The 23,503-nt window shown below is 40.4% G+C and overlaps 1 protein-coding gene across 1 annotated transcript; it reads right to left on the bottom strand.

Moving 5' to 3' along the window:
• Nucleotides 1–374: 374 nt before the first annotated feature.
• Nucleotides 375–22,575, bottom strand: trdmt1 (tRNA aspartic acid methyltransferase 1). The gene is made up of 11 exons (XM_029698757.1): nucleotides 22,439–22,575; nucleotides 21,517–21,626; nucleotides 12,416–12,492; nucleotides 10,232–10,303; nucleotides 8,153–8,218; nucleotides 7,707–7,776; nucleotides 7,529–7,612; nucleotides 6,975–7,306; nucleotides 5,229–5,286; nucleotides 4,848–4,977; nucleotides 375–859 (listed from the first exon to the last, which is right to left on the bottom strand). The coding sequence occupies exons 1-11, from the start codon at nucleotides 22,500–22,502 to the stop codon at nucleotides 759–761; spliced, it is 1,164 nt and encodes a 387-aa protein (XP_029554617.1). The 5' UTR covers nucleotides 22,503–22,575; the 3' UTR covers nucleotides 375–758.
• Between the last annotated feature and the right edge of the window lie 928 nt (nucleotides 22,576–23,503).

Genomic DNA, 23,503 nt, shown 5'->3' with positions numbered 1-23,503 from the left:
CCCAAACCTACCCAACGATGAAGGGGGGGGGGCATTTTAAACACAATTACATACCGGTTATGTCCTTTTATTGGGTGATTGACACGAGCCATCACATGATTTAAGAGATGAATAACCAGAGGATAGGGATCGGCTGGGGTGAACGTTAGTTAGCTAACAGTAACACATGCAGGGACCTGGCTGTTTGAAGCTTCTTCCTTAGTGTATGGTTCAAATGAGTGTACGGTCCAAATGAGATGAGTTTCTCTCATCGATAAAAGGTTAAAGGTTTTTGAACTTCCTTGATAAACGAGGAAGGCTCAAATCATATTCATAATTACTGCCAAAAAGAAGATCCATCACAGTACATACAAGTTGAGAAAATCAGAACAAAATAATGTAAGAAAAAACATTTTATTTAATTCAGTTAGCAAAGGCATCTGCAAAGGTTGATTCCATGATCCCAATCCATGTCATGTAGTATATCCTTTACACAGTTTAGTCAGTAAATACAGAATGTAACTTGTCCCTCTGGATCAACTGTGGACTGTAGGACAGAGACTGTGGCTACATTATCTCAGTTATAAAACATACACTGGAAAACAATTATTCCCGAGGCAGATAGTATTTTTGGTTAGGATACCATGAGTTGTGTACACCTGGTTAGGATACCATGAGTTGTGTACACCTGGTTAGGATACCATGAGTTGTGTACACCTGGTTAGGATACCATGAGTTGTGTACACCTGGTTAGGATACCATAAGTTGTATATGCCTGGTTAGGATACCAAGAGTTCTATGAGCCGGGCGACCACATGTACGTTCAGGCTATTCCCCAGGACTCGGTACTGCTGCTTGGTGGAAATGTTCTTTGGGATAGCTGCAAAAAAACAACACAAACATCACATATTATCCTATGAACAAGACTAAACAGATCCTGATTTCCAGGTTCGTTTTTCCCAATATTGTCAAGAGACTAAACAATATTATGAGAATGTCCATACCTCATTAAAATCCTTAAGAGAGTCTATTGACACATCTAAGTAACATAATGAAAAAAACACCATCAAAATCTGTCAGTTTAAGCTAAAGATATTTGTTGAATTTCTTTTTGGAATGGGCTGCGTCTCAATCCACCAAATCCGCCTATGTTGATCTTCCGCATTTGTGGTGGAAGGTGGCCGAGCTACAGCTGTGTTTGTCAGACCATGAGACATCTCGAAAATCGTTTTTCTCACGAAAACGTCTGTAGCGTCTGAATGGTTTGGCCTATAAAAGGCCAGGGGTAACTTGCTCTACGACCCCCATGTGTGATTGGGACTCATCTGAAGGTAACACATACAAACTAATGGAAGTAGTTTTAAGCCAACAAAAATAAGTTGTTAAATACAGTGCATTCGGAAAGTATTAAGAACTTTTGTTACGTTACAGCCAGATTCCGTTTTACCTAAATCTACATACAATACCTCATAATGACAAAGCAAAAACAGATTGTAGAAATGTTTGTAAATTTATTACGCTTAAAAACAGAATGACCTTATTTACATAAGTACTCAGACCCTTTGCTATGAGACTCTAAATCGAGCTCAGGTGCATCCATTTCCATTGACCATCCTTGAGATGTTTCTGCAACTTGGAGTCCAAAACATTTCTGCAGCACTGAAGGTCCACAAGAACACAGTGGCCTCCATAATTCTTAAATGGAAGAAGTTTGGAACCACCAAAACTCTTCCTAGAGCTGGCTGCCCAGCCAAACTGAGCAATTAGGGGAGAAGGGACTTGGTCAGGGAGGTGTCCAAGACCCCGATGGTCACTCTGACAGAGCTCCAGAGTTCCTCTGTGGAGATGGGAGAACCTTCCAGAAGGACAACCATCTCTCAGCATTCCACCAATCAGGCCTTTATGGTAGAGTGGCCAGACGGAAGCCACTCCTCAGTAAAAGGCACATGACAGCCCACTTGGAGTTTGCCAAAAGGCACCTAAAGGACTCTCAGACCATGATAAACAAGATTGAACTTTTTGGCCTGAGCACCAAGCATCACGTCTGGAGGAAACCTGGCTCCATCCCTATGGTGGTGCATCCATAATGCTGTGGGGATGGTTTTCAACGGCAGGGACTAGGATACTAGTCCTGATCGAGGGAAAGTAACAAAGTACAAAGAGGTCCTTGATAAGAACCTGCTCCAGAGCGCTTAGGACCTCAGATTTGAGGGGGGGGGTTCACCTTACAACAGGACAATGATCCTAAGCAACAGGAAAATGATCCTAAGCACACAGCCAAGACAATGCAGGAGTGGCTTTGGGACAAGTCTAGGAATGTCCTTGAGAGGCCCAGACAGAGCCCAGACTTAAACCCGATCGGGTCTGAATACTTACAGCAGCAGTCAAAAGTTTGGACACACCTACTCATTCAAGGGTTTTTCTTTATTTTTACTATTTTCTACATTGTAGAATAATAGTGACAACATCAACACTATGAAATAACACATATCGAATCATGTAGTAACCAAAAAAAAAAAAAGTTTTAAACAAATCAAAATATATTTTAGATTCTTCAAAGTATCCACCCTTTGCCTTGATGACAGCTTTGTACACTCTTGGCATACTCTCAACCAGCTTCACCTGGAATGCTTTTCCAACAGTGTTGAAGGAGTTCCCACATATGCTGAGCACTTGATGGCTGCTTTTCCTTCACTCTGTGGTCCAACTCATCCCAAACCATCCCAATTGGGTTGAGGTCGGGTGACTGTGGAGGCCAGGTCATCTGATGCAGCACTCCATCACTCTCCTTCTTGGTCAAATAGCCCTTACACAGCCTGGAGGTGTGTTGGGTCATTGTCCTGTTGAAAAACAAACGATAGTCCCACTAAGCACAAACCAGATGGGATGGCATATCACTGCAGAATGCTGTGGTAGCCATGCTGGTTAAGTATGCCTTGAATTCTAAATAAATCACAGACCGTTTCACCAGCAAAGCACCTCCACACCATCACACATGCTGAGATCTGTTCAGCTACTCTGCGTCTCACAAAGATACCGTGGTTAGAACCAAAAATCTCCAATTTGTACTCATCAGACCAAAGGACAGATTTCCACCGGTCTAATGTCCATTGCTCGTGTTTCTTCGCCCAAGCAAGTCTCTTCTTCTAACTGGTGTCCTTTAGTAGTGGTTTCTTTGCAGCAATTCGACCATGAAGGCCTGATTCACGTGGTCTCCTCTGAACAGTTGATGTTGAGATGTGTTTGTTACTTGAACTCTGTGAAGCATTTATTTGTGGTGCAATCTGAGGTGCAGTTAACTCTAATGAACTTATCCTCTGCAGCAGAGGTAACTCTGGGTCTTTCTTTCCTGTGGCGGTCCTCATGAGAGCCAGTTTCATCATAGCACTTGATGGTTTTTGCAACTGCAGATTTGACACAAATTTGACTGACCTTCATGTCTTAAAGTAATGAGGGACTGTCGTTTCTCTTTGCTTATTTGAGCTGTTCTTGCTATAATATGGACTTGGTCTTTTACCAAATAGGGATATCTTCTGTATACCACCCCTACCTTGTCACAACACAACTGATTGGCTCAAACACGTTAAGGAAAGAAATACAACAAATTAACAAGGCACACCTGTTAATTGAAATGCATTCCAGGTGACTACCTCATGAAGCTGGTTGAGAGAATTCCAAGAGTGTGCAAAGCTGTCATCAAGGCAAAGGATGGCTACTTTGAAGAATCTCAAATATATAAAATATATTTAGATTTGTTTAACATTTTTGGTTACTACATGACTACATGGGTTTTATTTTATAGTTTTGTTGTCTTCACTATTATTCTACAATGTAGAAAATAGTAAACATAAAGAAAAACCCTGGAATGAGTAGGTGTGTCCAAACCTTTGACTGGTACTGCATGTAAATGTTATATTTCAGTTTTTTATTTTTAATACATTTGCAAACATTTTGCAAAAACAGGTTTTGGCCTTGTCATTATGGGGTATTGTGAGTAGATTGAGTGGGGGACACACAATTTAATCAATTTTAGAATAAGGCTTTAACGTAACAAAACGTTGAAAAGTCAAGGGGTTGGAATACTTTCCAAATGCACTGTATGTGTACAAATTAAATTGTATATTTCCTGAGCTTTCTTATATGTCCTAGATATAGGACAGCTAGCTATAGGACAGACACTTCAAAACCTTTTTCCTTATGTTTCATTTTCGACTGTCATTTTTTTTGCCATTTATGAATGTCTTAGTCGATGTGTTTCTATAGTAGTAAAGGCCAAATTCTATATCTTAACCTAAACAAACATATCTAGATTTGTTTTATACCTAAAGGGGTCCAGAAATTCTAAATCCAATAGTTAAATGATCCATGATATGACCACCGTAAAATAATTCCATATGTTAGCTTAGTATTAAGATCCCTTCTTTTGTCATCCCATTAGCCCTCAGGCCCTTACTCTCTGGTCTCTCTCATCTTGTTACCTTGGCCTGCTTCCTACGTCCTCTACTCTCTAATTATATCACCCACCTAGAAAGCTCCTTACGCTAAAACCTTTGCACAGAAAAACACAGCAGCTAACTAAGCTTAGCACTCACCGTAACTAACCTGGTTACATGGAGAAAACTACCAAGTGCATAAGACTAAGCATTAGCCGTGCTGTGTTTGCTGTGACGACAATAAACTAATTAACTACTGTAGGCTGCAGGCTAGTTTTAATTTCATCACTTTGTGAGTAAGGTCCTCACATGGCCTACAGTATAAGGACTATGATTTATGGAGTTTTGTACTGCATTTGATTGGACATATTCTTGATTAACTAACTAATCAAATAGAGGTCTTATGTTATTGGCTAATGGGTGTGTATGACTCACTGAAGTGCTTGGGGAAGCCCATGAGGTTGGCTATCTCTCTGGGGGAGAAGTAGCGGAGCTTCAACCTGGACAGCTGCTGTAGTTTCTCCTCATCAGACAGACGCTCCGGTGATCTAAACGCTGCTTCCATCTGAGGGGAAACACAAAACAAAGAATATATCTGTCAGGGCAGAGCTCACCCTGTTCTCCTAGGCACACGCAACACCTTGCTCACTTCTGCTTCCTGTCACGTTAAATGTACACATTAAGACAGGTAATGGAGAAGCTAAACAGGCCTAAGACCTCCTAGGCATTGTGAGGGTGGACGTATCCATAAGCTGGCTAAGTGATCTATTAGAAGACACGTGTGGCTTGTGTAAGGTTGTAAGGTCAGAAACCTACATCTGTTTCCATACAGGACTGAAGCACAGAGCCTGTTCCCTCAACGTAGTGTCCATAGCTGTGGAAAAATAGGGGACACAAAATCAGCAAATACTAAAGTTTACACAAGAACGATACCAACACATGGAAAACATGTAGGGTAAAATACATGTTATACCAGGCTAGATGTAAAACTGTGCTACTCTAAACTGTTTTTCTACCACTGAAATCCTTCGGCGGGCCGCCTAGTGTTTTTTCGGGTCGCCTAAGTGCAAACAGTGTGAAATAAATATATTCAGTGCCTTCGGAAAGTATTCAGACCCCTTGACTTTTTCCACATTTTGTTAGGTTACAGCCTTATTCTAAAATGTATTAAATAGTTCCCCCCTCCCTCAATCTGCACACAATACCCCATAATAAAAAAGCAGTTTTTGAAATTTGTGTTAATTTATTCATAATTAAAAACAGAAATATGACATTTACAAAAGTATTCAGACCGTTTACTTAGTACTTTGTTGAAGCACCTTTGGCAGCGATTACAGCCTCGAGTCTTCTTGGATATGATGCTACAAGCTTGGCACACCTGTATTTGGGGAGTATGATGAGGAGTGTTGTTGCACAGCTATTTTCAGGTCTCTCCAGAGATGTTCGATCGGTTTCAAAAAAACGTTTTTGCTTTGTCATTATGTGGTATTGTTTGTAGATTGCTGAGGATATGTATTTATTTAATACATTTTACAATAAGGCTGTAATGTAACAAAATGCAGAAAAACGGAAAGGGTCTGAATAATTTCCGAAGGAAACTGTATGTATGTATGTATGTATGTATGTATGTATGTATGTATGTATGTATGTATGTATGTATGTATGTATGTATGTATGTATGTATGTATGTATGCATGCATGCATGCATGCATGTATGTATGTATGTATGTATGTATGTATGTATGTATGTATGTATGTATGTATGTATGTATGTATGTATGCATGCATGCATGCATGTATGTATATATTTTTTTATTGTTATAAAAAAAAAATGGGGATGAAAAAACGCTTTCAGTGTAAATTTAAGACGACTAAATCCAGATATGAAGTATGTAGAAAAGATAATAGATAACAATTACCTAAATAAAAGCTAGACAGTCAGGGAGAATTGAAAATTCCCAGAACAATGAATTTAGCAGTATAGATTGTTATGTTTGAGCAAATGTACACAGCATTAGCCATGGCAAAATGCATAGAACTGCAGGAAATTAGCTTTAGCGGTAGACTCAGCGAAATGAGGTTGCCACAAGCAGCACTGCAGATATTGAGATGAGTGAGATTTATGTGTACGGGTTCGTTTCACATTTACAGAGTGGGAGCCACGAGACCAAAACCGGAGAAGTTGAGCCTCGCACAAAGCTCTTTGTTGTTGCGGAAATTGACACACTATGCTGTTTACTTTCTGCATCTACGTCATATCACTAAGTCTACCTTTAAAACTGCAACATTTTCTCTCAGCTCCATAGCAGACTATGTCAAATTGCAGGAAATTCCTTTAAAGCTGCAAAAATGTCTCTCTGCTCTATGGAGAATTGTTTTGAAATGCAGGAAATTAGCTTAAAAATTCCTAAATGTCACTACACCACCAAGATGGGGGCCTCTAAAACGTTCTCTGAAATTCAGCCGCACCGACAGGCTTACCACGCCCACCACTTAAAGCCCTTTTTGATCCAGGAAAAAAACCCTACTGTGTCTATGCTCCAGCGCAGCTTGATGCCATACCCTTTGGTGAAGCAGACAGATCTCCTGCAGGTGGGCCTGACTATATCCATGAGCAGAGCGTAGCGCAGCAAGGTCTTTGGGGGAAGGAGGTACTGCTCCATCTCCCCTTCTCCCTGGTCCTCCAGGTAGACCCGGATCTGTCTGAGGGACTGGTCTCTGTTCTGACTGCTCTTCCTCTCAGCATCCTGGGCCCGCTCCAGCTTGTACAGGATACCACCTTCATCTTCCTTGTGATTTTCCTCTTGGTAGGCAGTTGTAGTGGGACTAGGTGAGATTGGAGAACTGGGCTCTAATAAGACCTTGTCTGCGGGGTGCGGGAAACCTTCCTGGATCTGGTCATGGGAGGAAATAAGTTTACCTCACATTGTTTATTTGGTTATGACAAATACATAAAACCAGGATGTTGTCTACAAAATGTATATGAAAACAATGTTGCCCACAAAGTGTATGGAGCTACTGTCCTTCAGGAATGCAAAGTAGACATCATTACATGTAGTTAGGTACATCATATCCATAACATAATACAGATTGATGTTAAGGTGACCGGGCCCCACCTCTGAAGTGGTGTGGAAGGAGAAAGATCCTGGTGGAGCTTTGGCAATCATGAAATACCTGAGTCTGGAGTTGGGCATCCCCAGCTGTGAACAGAGATAGACAGAATGAAAATGGGTAAGCACACTATGCTGCTCATCATTTTAGTGTAAGTAAATGTAAAGAAAGGTGATGTCTTACACATGTAGGAGAAACCATGAGCTCCTGATAGTTGTATCCACATTCCTTTAGCGTTTTCACCAAAGAGTCTCTAGGCAGAGTAGAAAAAAACTATTCAGACATCACTCTTGGCATACCTTTTGCCATCTCACAGACAATGTAAGATCATATTTTTTTATAAGACTGTAGTAAATGCACTGTACATGACAGTTGAGAAGTAAAGGGGCTTCTGAGAAATGATTTGGTAACCGAAATCGAAAAAACAGCATTTAGCTGAAAAATGTATAGGCCTACAGGACTTCGTAGAGAACTAGGCTCTCTGGTGCTCAGAGAAAGTTTTGTACACTGATCTGATCCAGAGCGACAGAGAAAGGCTAAACACACAGTCTGTCCCGGCACACAATTGGCCACCAACAGGGTAACCATGGTGACCTTCCAGAGCAGGGGACTCCCATCTCCATGGTTACCTGGCGGAGGACGTCTCAAAGCCTTTCACATTCTCCAGCAGAATGAAGCGTGGCAACTTGATGAGCCTACAGGGAGATATGAGGGTCAAACCACACACCATGTATTTATTCATAAAAAAATAAACATAATTCAGAGAGGTGAATTCATATTGATGCTAATATTATTACACTCTGAACGTGCAATATGCAACAGGATATTATTACATCAGTCTATCTATGAACAGAATGTAATGAGTAAGAAAATGACATGGTCACGATGGTGTCGAACAATGGTTTCAGTGACCAGGAACTGAATCAATGACTCCAGAAATAGCTACTAGCTAGGCAACAAAGAGGGGAAACTGAGTAACTACAGTGGAGGAAAAGAATGAATGAACTTCAATCAAATGGCTAGAAATATACTGCTCAAAAAAATAAAGGGAACACTTAAACAACACAATGTAAGTCCAAGTCAATCACACTTCTGTGAAATCAAACTGTCCACTTAGGAAGCAACACTGATTGACAATAAATTTCACATGCTGTTGTGCAAATGGAATAGACAACAGGTGGAAATTATAGGCAATTAGCAAGACACCCCCAATAAAGGTGTGGTTTTGCAGGTGGGGACCACAGACCACTTCTCAGTTCCTATGCTTCCTGGCTGATGTTTTGGTCACTTTTGAATGCTGGCGGTGCTTTCACTCTAGTGGTAGCATGAGACGGAGTCTACAACCCACACAAGTGGCTCAGGTAGTGCAGCTCATCCAGGATGGCACATCAATGCGAGTTGTGGCAAGAAGGTTTACTGTGTCTGTCAGCGTAGTGTCCAGAGCATGGAGGCGCTACCAGGAGACAGGCCAGTACATCAGGAGACGTGGAGGAGGCCGTAGGAGGGCAACAACCCAGCAGCAGGACCGCTACCTCCGCCTTTGTGCAAGGAGGAGAAGGAGGAGCACTGCCAAAGCCCTGCAAAATGACCTCCAGCAGGCCACAAATGTGCATGTGTCTGCTCAAACGGTCAGAAACAGACTCCATGAGGGTGGTATGAGGGCCCGATGTCCACAGGTGGGGGTTGTGCTTACAGCCCAACACCGTGCAGGACATTTGGCATTTGCCAGAGAACACCAAGATTGGCAAATTCGCCACTGGCGCCCTGTGCTCTTCACAGATGAGAGCAGGTTCACACTGAGCACGTGACAGACGTGACAGTCTGGAGACGCTGTGGAGAACGTTCTGCTGCCTGCAACATCCTCCAGCATGACCGGTTTGGCGGTGGGTCAGTCATGGTGTGGGGTGGCATTTCTTTGGGGGGCCGCACAGCCCTCCATGTGCTCGCCAGAGGTAGCCTGACTGCCATTAGGTACCGAGATTAGATCCTCAGACCCCTTGTGAGACCATATGCTGGTGCGGTTGGCCCTGGGTTCCTCCTAATGCAAGACAATGCTAGACCTCATGTGGCTGGAGTGTGTCAGCAGTTCCTGCAAGAGGAAGGCATTGATGCTATGGACTGGCCCGCCCGTTCCCCAGACCTGAATCCAATTGAGCACATCTGGGACATCATGTCTCGCTCCATCCACCAACACCACGTTGCACCACAGACTGTCCAGGAGTTGGCGGATGCTTTAGTCCAGGTCTGGGAGGAGAGCCCTCAGGAGACCATCCGCCACCTCATCAGGAGCATGCCCAGGCGTTGTAGGGAGGTCATACAGGCACGTGGAGGCCACACACACTACTGAGCCTCATTTTGACTTGTTTTAAGGACATTACATCAAAGTTGGATGAGCCTGCAGTGTGGTTTTCCACATTAATTTTGAGTGACTCCAAATCCAGACCTCCATGGGTTGATGAACTGGATTTCCATTGATTATTTTTGTGTGATTGTTGTCAGCATATTCAACTATATAAAGAAAAAAGTATTTAATAAGATTATTTCATTCATTCAGATCTAGGATGTGTTATTTTAGTGTTCCCTTTATTTTTTTGAGCAGTGTAGTACAAAACAGAGTAGGCCTATTAGCTACCTATAAAACAAACAAGGCCTTGGAAAGAGAGACCAAGTGGAAAGATGAATAGGGAGTGTAAATGTATGCGTCTAACCTTGGTAGAAGGTCCAGGATGTAGAGAAAGCTCTTGGTTCTGGGGTCAGATATGTCACCTTGTAATCCAATCCTACAGAGAGGAAGACGATTGCAGTGTCCCTTCATCAACACATCTATGAACTAACGGAGATTATCTGTAAATGCTAACACCAGATCTTAGGCACGTGTACACACTAGAGGTCGACCAATTAATCGGAATGGCCGATTAATTAGGGCCGATATCAAGTTCATAACAAATCGGTATTTGGACACCGATTGTGGCCAATTTGTTTTTTATATTATTTTTTACACCTTTATTTAACTAGGCAAGTCAGTTAAGAACACATTCTTATTTTCAATGACGGCCTAGGAACGGTGGGTTAACTGCCTTGTTCAGGGGCAGAACGACAGATTTTTACCTTGTCAGCTCGGGGATTCGTTTTTGCAACCTTCCGGTTACTAGTCCAACGCTCTAACCACCTGCCTTACATTGCACTCCACGAGGAGCCTGCGTGGCAGGCTGACTACCTGTTACGCGAGGGCAGCAAGAAGCCAAGGTAAGTTGCTAGCTAGCATTAAACTTATCTTATAAAAAACAATCAATCTTAACATAATCACTAGTTACCTACACATGGTTGATGATATTACAAGTTTATCGAGCGTGTCCTGCGTTGCATATAATCGATGCGGTGCCTGTTAATTTCTCATCGAATCACAGCCTACTTCGCCAAACGGGTGATGATTTAACAAGCGCATTCGCGAAAAAAGCACTGTCGTTGCACCAATGTGTACCTAACCATAAACATCAATGCCTTTCTTTAAAACCAATACACAAGTATATATATTTTAAACCTGCATATTTAGTTAATATTGCCTGCTAACATGAATTTCTTATAACTAGGGAAATTGTGTCACTTCTCTTGCGTTCCGTGCAAGCATCAGGGTATATGCAGCAGTTTGGGCCACCTGGCTCGTTGCGAACTGTGTGAAGTCCATTTATTCCTAACAAAGACCGCCATTAATTTGCCAGAATTGTACGTAATTATGACATAACATTGAAGGTTGTACAATGTAACAGCAATATTTAGACTTAGGGATGCCATCCATTAGATAAAATACGGAACGGTTCTGTAATTCACTGAAAGAATAAACATTTTGTTTTCTAAATGATAGTTTCCGGATTCGACCATATTAATGACCAAAGGCTCATATTTCTGTGTGTTATTATGTTATAATTAAGTCTATGATTTGATATTTGATAGAGCAGTCTGACTGAGCAATGGTAGGCAGCAGCACGCTCGTAAGCATTCATTCAAAAAGCACTTTAGTGCGTTTGCCAGCAGCTCTTCGCTGTGCTTCAAGCATTGAGCCGTTTATGACTTCAAGCCTATCAACTCCCGAGATTAGGCTGGTGTAACCGATGTGAAATGGCTAGCTAGTTAGCGGGGTGCGCGCTAATGGAGTTTCAAACGTCACTCGCTCTGAGACTTGGAGTAGTTGTTCCCCTTGCTCTGCAAGGGCCGCGGCTTTTGTGGAGCGATGGGTAACGATGCTTCGAGGGTGGCTGTTGTCGATGTGTTCCTGGTTCGAGCCCAGGTAGGGGAGAGAGGGACGGAAGCTATACTGTTAACCTGGCAATACTAAAGTGCCTATAATAACATCCAATAGTCAAAGGTATATGAAATACAAATGGCATAGTATAGTTTATAATAACCTCAACCTAAAACTTCTTACCTGGGAAAATTGAAGACTCATGTTAAAAGGAACCACCAGCTTTCATATGTTCTCATGTTCTGAGCAAGCAACTTAAACGTTAGCTTTTTTAAATGGCACATATTGCACTTTTACTTTCTTCTCCAACACTGTGTTTTTGCATTATTTAAACCAAATTGAACGTTTCATTATTTATTTGAGGCTAAATTGATTTGATTGATGTATTATATTATGTTAAAATAAAAGTGTTAATTCAGTATTGTTGTAATTGTCATTATTACAAAAAAAAAATATATATATATGATCAAAAAAAAATAAAAAATAATAATAATAATAATAAAAAAAAAAAAATCGGGCCATTGATCCGCATCGGCTTTTTTTGGTCCTCCAATAATTGGTATCGGCGTCGAAAAATCATAATCGGTCAACCTCTAGTATACACACACACACACACACACCCACACACACACACACACACACAGGCACATACCTAGTGAAAGGTTGGCATGGAGGGCTCATCAAGATCATATCAAACGACAATTTGTTGAAATCATCCAATGTCATTCCCTGAAACCAAACAAAAATACTTTGATTTAAGCTACACAAATTGACAGATAAAAATAAATAAAAAACAGCATTTCATCTTCTACTCAAAGCTGTGATTGTATGTATGTATGTATGTATGTATGTATGTATGTATGTATGTATGTATGTATGTATGTATGTATGTATGTATGTATGTATGTATGTATGTATGTATGTATGTATGTATGTATGTATGTATTATATATATATATATATATATATAAAATACAGTTGAAGTCAGACGTTTACATACACCTTAGGCAAATACATTTAAAGTCAGTTTTTCACAATTCCTGACATGTAATCCTAGTAAAAATTCCCTGTCTTAGGTCAGTTAGGATCACCACTTTATTTTAAGAATGTGAAAATTATTTATTTCAGCTTTTATTTATTTCATCACATTCCCAGTGGGTCAGAAGTTTACATACACTCAATTAGTATTTTGGTAGCATGCCTTTAAATTGTTTAACTTGGGTAAAACTTTTTGGGAAGCCTTCCATAACCTTCCCACAATACGTTGGGTGAATTTTGGCCCATTCCTCCTGACAGAGCTGGTGTAACTGAGTCAGGTTTGTAGGCCTCCTTGCTCGCAATCGCTTTTACAGTTCTGCCCACAAATTTTCTATAGGATTGAGGTCAGGACTTTGTGATGGCCACTCCAATACCTTGACTTTGTTGTCCTTAAGCCATAACTTTGGAAGCATGCTTGGGGTCAATGTCCATTTGGAAGACCCCTTTGTGACCAAGCTTTAACTTCCTGACTGATGTCTTGAGATGTTGCTTCAATATATCCACATAATTGCACCAGTCCCTCCTGCAGCAAAGCACCCCCACAACATGATGCTGCCTTCCCTGTGCTTCACGGTTGGGATGGTGTTCTTCAGCTTGCAAGCCTCCCCCTTTTTCCTCCAAACATAACGATGGTCATTACAGCCAAACAGTTCTATTTTTGTTTCATCAGACCAGAGGACATTTCTCCAAAAAGTACGATCTTTGTCCCCCATGTGCAGTTGCAAACCGTAGTCTGGCTTTTTTAATGGGGTTTTTGGAGCAGTGGCTTCTTCCTTGCTGAGTGGCCTTACAGGTTATGATGATATAGGACTCGTTTTACTGTGGATGTAGATAGTTTTGTACCTGTTTCCTCCAGCATCTTCACAAGGTCTTTTGCTGTTGTTCTGGGATTGATTTGCACTTTTCGCACCAAAGTACGTTCATCTCTAGGAGACAGAAGGCGTCTCCTTCCTGAGAGGAATGACGGCTGCATGGTCCAATAGTGTTAATACTTGCGTACTATTGTTTGTACAGATGAATGTGGTACCTTCAGGCATTTGGAAATTGCTCCCAAGGATGAACCAGACTTGTGGAGGTCTTGGCTGATTTCTTTAGATTTTCCCATGATGTCAAGCAAAGAGGCACTGAGTTTGAAGGTAGGCCTTGAAATACATACACAGGTACACCTCCAATTGACTCAAATTATGTCAATTAGCCTATCAGAAGCTTCTAAAGCCATGACATCATATTATAGAATTTTCCAAGCTGTTTAAAGGTACAGTCAACTTTGTGTATGTAAACTTCTGACCCACTGGAATTGTGATACAGTGAATTATAAGTGAAATAATCTGTAAACAATTGTTGGAAAAATTACTTGTGTTATGCACAAAGTAGATGTCCTAACCGACTTGCCAAAACTATAGTTTGTTAACAAGAAATTTGTGGAGTGGTTGAAAAACGAGTTAATGACTCCAACCTAAGTGTGTGTAAACTTCCGACTTCAACTGTATGTATGTATGTATGTATGTATGTATGTATGTATGTATGTATGTATGTATGTATGTATGTATGTATGTATGTATGTATGTATGTATATTAGTGTACAAAACATTAAGAACACCTTCCTAATATTGAGTTGCACCCCCTTTTGCCCTCAGAACAGCCTCAATTCATCAGGGCATGGACTCTATAAGGTTTTGAAAGTGTTCCACAGGGATGCCGGCCCATGTTGACTCCAGTGCTTCCCACAGTTGTATCAAGTTGGCTGGATGTCCTTTGGATGGTGGACCATTCTTGATACACAAAGGAAAATATTGAGCGTGAAACCCCCAGCAGCTTTGCAGTTCTTGACACAAACTGGTGCGCCTGGCACCTACAACCACACCCTGTTCAAAGGCACTTATGTTAAATCTTTGTCTTGCCCATTCACCATCTGCATAGGACACAGAAACAATCCATGTCTCAATTGTCTCAAGCCTTAAAAATCCTTATTTAACCGGTCTCCTCCCCTTAATCTACACTGATTGAAGTGACATCACTAAGGGATCATAGCTTTTACCTGGTCAGTCTATATGTCATGGAAACCTACTCAGTGTAAGTCTATGTGTAACCATTAACTCTCAGTGGTATGCCCATAACATTAGTCTCTATTTTTACAACCAATAAAAGATTTGGTAACATCATACTAAAAGCCTGCAGGTATACTGCTGTTTAATATGTTATAAGCATGCAGGCTTATGAGCCTTTATATTGTCTTTTTATGTCCCTGGATTTAAGACACTACAACAACATAATTTCCATTTACTTCTGGGCAATTCTATGGAAAAGGAAGCAGGCCTGGTCACTTTAAAAGCATGCATGGTAAACAAAAAACATTGATTAACAAACCATACAACTCTATGCAAAATGACTGGGCCTACTTTGAAACTGTACACAGTAAATGCAGATGCAAAGTTTGGTAACAGAATGACAGTAAAATCTCCTAAAATGTTATTCTGTTACCAAACTTTGCATCTGCCTTCCCTGTAGCTCAGTTGGTAGAGCATGGTGTTTGCAACACCAGGGTTGTGGGTTCGATTCCCACGGGGGGCCAGCACAGAAAAAAAAAAATGTATGAAATTGTATGAAATGTATGCATTCACTACTGTAAGTCGCTCTGGATAAGAGCGTCTGCTAAATGACTAAAATGTAATGTAAATGTAATCTGCACATTTCTTCCTGTAAAACCTGGCTGTATCACAACTGGCCGTGATTGGGAGTCCTATAGGGCGGAGCACAGTTGGCCCACCGTCATCCGGGTTTGGCGGTCATTGTGTGTGTGTGTGTATATATACACACACACACACACACAAAAGTTTGGGGTCATTTAGAAGTGTCCTTGTTTTTGAAAAAAAAGCACATTTTTGGTCCATTAAAATAACATCAAATTGATCAGAAATACAGTGTAAACATTGTTAATGGTGTAAATGACTATTGTAGCTGGAAACGGCTGGTTTCTAATGGAATATCTACATAGGCATACAGAAGCCAATTATCAGCAACCATCACTCCTGTGTTCCAATGGCACGTTGTGTTAGCTAATCCAAGTTTATCATTTTAAAAGGCTAATTGATCATTAGAAAACCATTTTGCAATTATGTTAGCACAGCTGAAAACTGTTGTCCTGATTAAAGAAGCAATAAAACGGGCCTTCTTTAGACCAGTTGAGTATTTGGAGCATCAGCATTTGTGGGTTCGATTACAGGCTCAAATTGGCCAGAACTAAATAACTTTCTTCTGAAACTCATCAGTATATTCTTGTTCTGAGAAATTAAGGCTATTCCATGTGAGAAATTACCAACACTGTGTACTACTCCTTTCACAGAACAGTGCAAACTGGCTCTAACCAGAATAGAAAGAGAAGTGGGAGGCCACAGGGCACACAGAGCAAGAGGACAAGTGCATTAGAGTGTCTAGTTTGAGAAACAGATGCCTCACAAGTCCTCAACTGGCAGTTTCTTTCAAAAACAAGGACATTTCTAAGTGACCCCAAACTTTTCAACAGTAGTGGAAATAAAAAAAATACACAAAAAAATTTAAATAAAAATGTGTTTTGGTAAAATGTGTTAAAAATAGTAATTGTGCATAGAGTTCTATGGTTGGTTAAACTTTAAAATCAATGTTTTTTGTTTGTTATATATTTTAAAGTGAAAAAAAAGAAAAAAGTCTGGGTATTATTCTGCTTTCACCGAAACTCTGGGCTAATTTGAAGAGTGACGCATAGACCTATAACAGCATGAATATTCTATCCTGTTAGGAAGACAGTGCAAGTTGTGCATCATGTCTGACTGGATGCTGACAGAGCAGACAACCTTTACCCCTCACTTAATCTGCTCCTCAGTTACTAAATTACCCCAAACAGCCTATTAAAAACACAAGTCACGGGATGATGTAGGGAAAAGCTAAATAAACAAAACATAGACTATGCAACACTAAAGGAGTCGGCCCTATCTCTCAATGGGTCTTCCACCAAGTCAGTGCCTTTTGAGAAACTTTGAAAAAAACTTTGGATTTCACACAGTTTTTACATTCTGTCATAAAGAGCACATGTTAAATTTAATTTAAAAAACATGTTTTCCCCATCTCAAGAGGTTAAATAAATAATGACTATAGTAAATGCCAAATAAAGTAACAAGGTTGACAATTTCCTCATAAATCAGCCATAAATCAATCCCCTTGTGACAGGGGGAATGGAAGGTTGGGCAGGAAGTGGCAATTGAATGCAAGCTTCACAAAGAAATGTAATTGTTAAAACATTTCTAGCCTGTATCTATGCGCAACTTGGTTGATGTGTTATGCTCGACCCGCTGAGTTTTCCAGCACAAAACAGCAAATGGCCAAAAAGAATAGAACCAGCTCACCTGCTTTTACACTATGATTTGAGTATTAGATGATCAATGCTTCTTTATCATTTAATTTTTTTTAAGGAATAGTTTCCATATTAAAAAGAGAGTTCAGTTCAAGTAACAGGGTTGGCCTTAAAATTAGGGACAGACGTAAATTAATCAGTAGGCTAATAAATCACATGAAATTGCCTAAATATGAATCATTATAAATGACTGTCTAAACAAAAAAATAACCACAGCTTTACAATGATGTTGAAAACATGGAGAAATGTTAGGGTTAAGTGGGTTCAAAAATGCGGAATTTTGACACTTTAGTAAGTCTATATTTATATTAAAACCTCTTATGGACAGGCGTTCCGCCAATATCCAATGGTAGCGAAATACGAAAAACCATAAAAATGCTATAATTTCAATTTCTCAAACATATGACTATTTTACACCATTTGAAAGATAAGACTCTCCTTTATCTAACCACATTGTCCGATTTCAAAAAGGCTTTACAACGAAAGCAAAACATTAGATTATGTCAGGAGAGTACCCAGACAGAAATAATCACACACCCATTTTTCAAGCTAGCATATATGTCACAAAAACCAAAACCACAGCTAAATGCAGCACTAACCTTTGATGATCTTCATCAGATGACACTCCTAAGACATTATGTTATACAATACATGCTTTGTTCAATCAAGTTCATATTTATATCAAAAAACAGCTTTTTACATTAGCATGTTTTGTTCAGAACTAGCATACCCACCGAAAACTTCCGGTGAATTTACTAAATTACTCACGATAAACGTTGACAAAAAACATAACAATTATTTTAAGAATTATAGATACAGAACTCCTTTATGCAATCGCGGTGTCCGATTTTAAAATAGCTTTTCGGTGAAAGCACATTTTGCAATATTCTGAGTAGATAGCCCAGCCATCACGGCTAGCTAGTTTGACACCCACCAAGTTTGGCACTCACCAAACTCAGATTTACTATAAGAAGAATTGGATTACCTTTGCTGTTCTTCGTCAGAATGCACTCCCAGGACTTCTACTTCAACAACCAATGTTGTTTTGGTTCCAAATAATCCATAGTTATATCCAAATAGCTCCGTTTTGTTCGTGCTTTCAAGTCACTATCCGAAGGGTGACGCGCCGGCGCGTTTCGTGACAAAAAAATTCAAAATATTCCATTACCATACTTCGAAGCATGTCAAACGCTGTTTAAAATATATTTTTATGTGATTTTTCTCGTAAAATAGCGATAATATTCCAACCGGGCGACGTTGTATCTGTTCAAACACTGAAAGAAAAACATGGAGTCGTCACATGCACGCGCGCACCAGAGCCATTGTTCTCAGAAGGACCACTCTCCCAAACCCCTGCTGTTTTTCGCCCAGAGACTGCAGAGCTATCATTCCATGTTCTGGCGCCTTCCTAGAGCCAATGAAAGCCTTTGAAAATATCACGTTACAGCAGAGATCCTGTATTTTCGATAAAGAGGCTATAGAAGGACAAGAAATGGTCAGATAGGGCACTTCCCATATAGAATCTTCTCAGGTTTTGGCCTGCCATATGAGTTCTGTTATACTCACAGACACCAACAGTTTTAGAAACTTTAGGGTATTTTCTATCCAAATCTACTAATTATATGCATATTCTAGTTTCTGGGCAGGAGTAATAACCAGATTAAATCGGGTACGTTTTTTATCCGGCCGTGAAAATACTGCCCCCTATCCCCAACAATCTGATTGAATTAGCCATATGGTCTATATTAAAAAGGGCACTTCATTTAATATAACAGGCTTTTAAAATGCTCTATTTGTGCACAATTTCTACTTAAAATATCAAATGGACACGAAAGGCATTCATTTTGTGGTATGCGCCCACTATTAATAAAGCATATTTATCCAAATTAACAATCTTGTGTTTATAACAGCTACTCCTGTATAAGGACTAGGCTAATTGAAATGTTCCGGAACTTTGGCGACTACTAAGTATTTTTTAAACCTCCCGCTTTGGGCTCGATGTGTCAATGTGTAGTTCATAATTTATGAGCAGAATTACTGTCTTGCCTTAATTAGCCACGAAATCCCTAGTTTGCAAGTTACTGCTTTTCTGGAAGCTGCGCCATTTTCCCTACATTTTGTCTGGGCTAATTTGAAGAGAGTGACACATATACCTATAACTGCTTGACTATTCTACAGTGAGGGAAAGAAGTATTTGATCCCCTGCTGATTTTGTACGTTTGCCCACTGACAAAGAAATGATCAGTCTATAATTTTAATGGTAGGTTTATTTGAACAGTGAGAGACAGAATAACAACAACAAAAAATCCAGAAAAACATGTAAAAAATGTTAGAAATTTATTTGCATTTTAATGAGGGAAATAAGTATTTGACCCCTCTCAATCAGAAAGATTTCTGGCTCCCAGGTGTCTTTTATACAGGTAACGAGCTGAGATTAGGAGCACACTCTTAAAGGTAGTGCTCCTAATCTCAGCTTGTTACCTGTATAAAAGACACCTGTCCACAGAAGCAATCAATCAATCAGATTCCAAACTCTCCACCATGGCCAAGACCAAAGAGCTCTCCAAGCATGTCAGGGACAAGATTGTAGACCTACACAAGGCTTGAATGGGCTACAAGACCATCGCCAAGCAGCTTGATGAGAAGGTGACAACAGTTGGTGCAATTATTCGCAAATGGAAGAAACACAGAAGAACTGTCAATCTCCCTTGGCCTGGGGCTCCATGCAAGATCTCACCTCGTGGAGTTGCAATGATCATGAGAACGGTGAGGAATCAGCCCAGAACTACACGGGAGGATCTTGTCAATGATCTCAAGGCAGCTGGGACCATAGTCACCAAGAAAACAATTGGTAACACACTACGCCGTGAAGTACTGAAATCCTGCAGCGCCCGCAAGGTCTCCCTGCTCAAGAAAGCACATATACATGCCCGTCTGAAGTTTGCCAATGAACATCTGAATGATTCAGAGGACAACTGGGTGAAAGTGTTGTGGTCAGATGAGACCAAAATGGAGCTCTTTGGCATCAATTCAACTCGCCGTGTTTGGAGGAGGAATGCTGCCTATGACCCCAAGAACACCATTCCCACTGTCAAACATGGAGGTGGAAACATTATGCTTTGGGGGTGTTTTTATGCTAAGGGGACAGGACAACTTCACTGCATCAAAGGGACGATGGACGGGCCATGTACCGTCAAATCTTGGGTGAGAACCTCCTTCCCTCGGCCAGGGCATTGAAAATAGGTCGTGGATGGGTATTCCAGCATGACAATGACCCAAAACACACGGCCAAGGCAACAAAGAAGTGGCTCAAGAAGAAGCACATTAAGGTCCTGGAGTGGCCTCGCCAGTCTCCAGACCTTAATCCCATAGAAAATCTGTGGAGGGAGCTGAAGGTTCGAGTTGCCAAACATCAGCCTCGAAACCTTAATGACTTGGAGAAGATCTGCAAAGAGGAGTGGGACAAAATCCCTCCTGAGATGTGTGCAAACCTGGTGGCCAACTACAAGAAACGTCTGACCTCTGATTGCCAACAAGGGTTTTGCCACCAAGTACTAAGTCATGTTTTGCAGAGGGGTCAAATACTTATTTCTGTCATTAAACCGCAAATCAAGTTATAACATTTTTGACATGTGTTTTTCTGGATTTTTTTGTTGTTATTCTGTCTCTCACTGTTCAAATAAACCTACCATTAAAATTATAGACTGATCATTTCTTTGTCAGTGGGCAAACGTACAAAATCAGCAGGGGATCAAATACTTTTTTCCCCTCACTGTATATTATTAGGAAGACAGTGCACGTTGTTCATCATCACTGACTGGATGCTGACAGAGCAGACAACCCTACATTTTCCTCCATGTGGGCCAGCCCCCTAGCAATTCAAATTCTAGCCAATGAACATCAGCCCCTCACCATTTGAGTGACCGCTAGCAAGAGGCACACAGCAGAGTGAGCAAGAGAGAATGGATGTGGTTCACATATGTGAAGTAGTACACAATTTTCAGGGACCACTTTTGGCTCGAGGATACTTTCAGAACTATTGGCTAAAAAGTATACAAATGTACCGGATAATCTCTTTAACCTAAAATCGCTGGTTGTTTGAGAGACTTTAGTAAGACTTCTCATATCCTTTAATTTTAGCATTGGTACTTTGAATGTCTGAATGTCTCTCAAAGTACAGGTGTATGTGACTTAACATGAGCGGACAATTTCAGTTAAATTGTTTATTTCCTTTGGTTAAGTGTGCCCCTGAAGTGTAGCCTGTTGGTTAAGAATGCAGTATGGCAACTCTTGTGAACCCGGGACCTCAGTGGTCTAAGAGTGCTCACCTCTATGGTCTTGGCAAGTAAAGGAGTGTTGGGGAAGTTGTGTTTGTAGATCTCATTGGCTGTGGTGTTCACATCCACTGCAGCTACCACCTTTGCTGCCACACCACTCTCTGCACAGAGAAAGAAATAGGAGTGTAAATCAACATGAAACTGACTTGTCTAGTTAAATAAAGGTTAAATAAAAAAATACAAAAGATGGACAGCTAACTTACAACAGTAGGCACTAAGGTCTAGTGGTTTGCTGATGAGCCTGGTAAGCTAACGATCAACAGGTATTGTCCCATAGACTTTATGAATACCGACAGTGACACCTGTTGAAAGCCAAAGCATGACAGGCTGCGTCAACCTTTGGATTCCAAATTAACGTCACTGTCTGAGCAAAGTGTACACTCGTTCACTTCCTTTCACTGAATTGAAAGGAAATGACTGGTATAAGAAATATGGTAAGAATTCCCGCTAGCCATGCTTCCACTAACGAAGTAAACTCCACAGTTGAAACTTCTTTCACCATGGAGTGGAGTTTAGTCCGCTATGCCTCCACCAATACAATGCTTTAAGATTTGTGGGGAGTAGTGAACGAGTGCACACTTCAAGAAAAAATGGATATTATTGGAATGAAAAAGGGTTAGTTGGCTGGACAGGTTCTATTAACCTTGGTTAATTGAGCATGAGCGAAAGTTAGGGTAAATTAACGAGATTAATAACTAGGCGAGAAGCTAGCTTCAAATCAATTTCCAGTCATCTTTGCAAACAATAACTTAGTATTTGAACTCCAATTAAGAACAAGATAACGCTAGCTATCAACAGTAAGAAAACCATTCACTTGTTACCGTTAGCGGACGCGGCTAGCCATTTTATAGCATGCTTGGACACAACAAGACAGACTCACAAGTGACTAACTACATATTTCACATAACGTTACCTGTTAATGCATAATGCATTCCCCCGATCCCGCTGTACAATTCTAGTACTCTGAGGTTTTCCATGTTTGGTCCCAAGTTGAGCTATCTAGGTTTGACAGCATACACATTGTAAACAAGATAACGCATTACTGGTGCGTTTCCGATCAGAGTAGAGTACTAAAAGAAAGGTTCCGGATATTAAAGTTCCGCACACACACTTCAATGCGTACTATGTAATTTGCATAGACATTATCTGTAAAGACTGTGTAAATAGTTAGGCTGGTAATTATATTAGGCTACATGCGGTTTATAAATATGTAATACACTGTAATGTCATTAGTTAAAAATGTGTGATTTTCTATTATATTCTGTTCTATTGTATTTTATTATAATTAAGCCTACATTATATCCTAAAACCTGCCTGAAATACTTTTCTACCTTGCTAAAATAGACACATGCTATATCAGGAAACAGTCAGCTTTAATAGTTTAATGTCAAGAGGGAAAGTTGCAATATGAAACCTAAAGTTGTTTCCCCAACACAAAGAAATGAAGATGAGATGCAGGCTATAGTGTGTGTGCACTTAGAAAACCCTCCAGAGGGAAGGGTCAAGTCTATGAGGTAAATATGCACATTCCCATAGCAACACATATAAAATGAGGTGGGGGAAGGGGGAGTCAACTTTGATCTGAATAATGAGTGCCATTCAGTTCTTTATCAACCTTGACTCTCATGTTGGACACATGTTGGTGGGTAGCCTAATGATACATGTAAAATGTAGAAGAAAAGCCAAATCGCATAGTTGCATAAATTATTTATTTAGGCTGCATAATTCTGTATTCTTGGCAATCTAATGCAAATGTCATTTTTATTATGGGCCCTGTAATGAATAAGTTAAGGAAGTGACCAATGTCACTTTTTGAAAGAAATGTACCAGAAGATAACAATATCCGTAAAAGGATGCGTAAAAGGATGTCACGACCGCACACCCTTACATGCGAAGTCTCCTATAGGCTATATTTAAAACGGTAAGGTCCATCAGTAAACACTTTTTGTGTCTCTGTGGATGTGTCCTGGCTTTTGCC

Source organism: Salmo trutta, chromosome 2 (assembly GCF_901001165.1).
Source record: "Salmo trutta chromosome 2, fSalTru1.1, whole genome shotgun sequence".
In the NCBI taxonomy this organism is placed as follows: Eukaryota; Metazoa; Chordata; class Actinopteri; order Salmoniformes; family Salmonidae; genus Salmo; species Salmo trutta.
The sequence above is the reverse complement of the archived record's forward strand: the minus strand, read 5'-3'. Positions and strand labels throughout refer to the sequence as shown.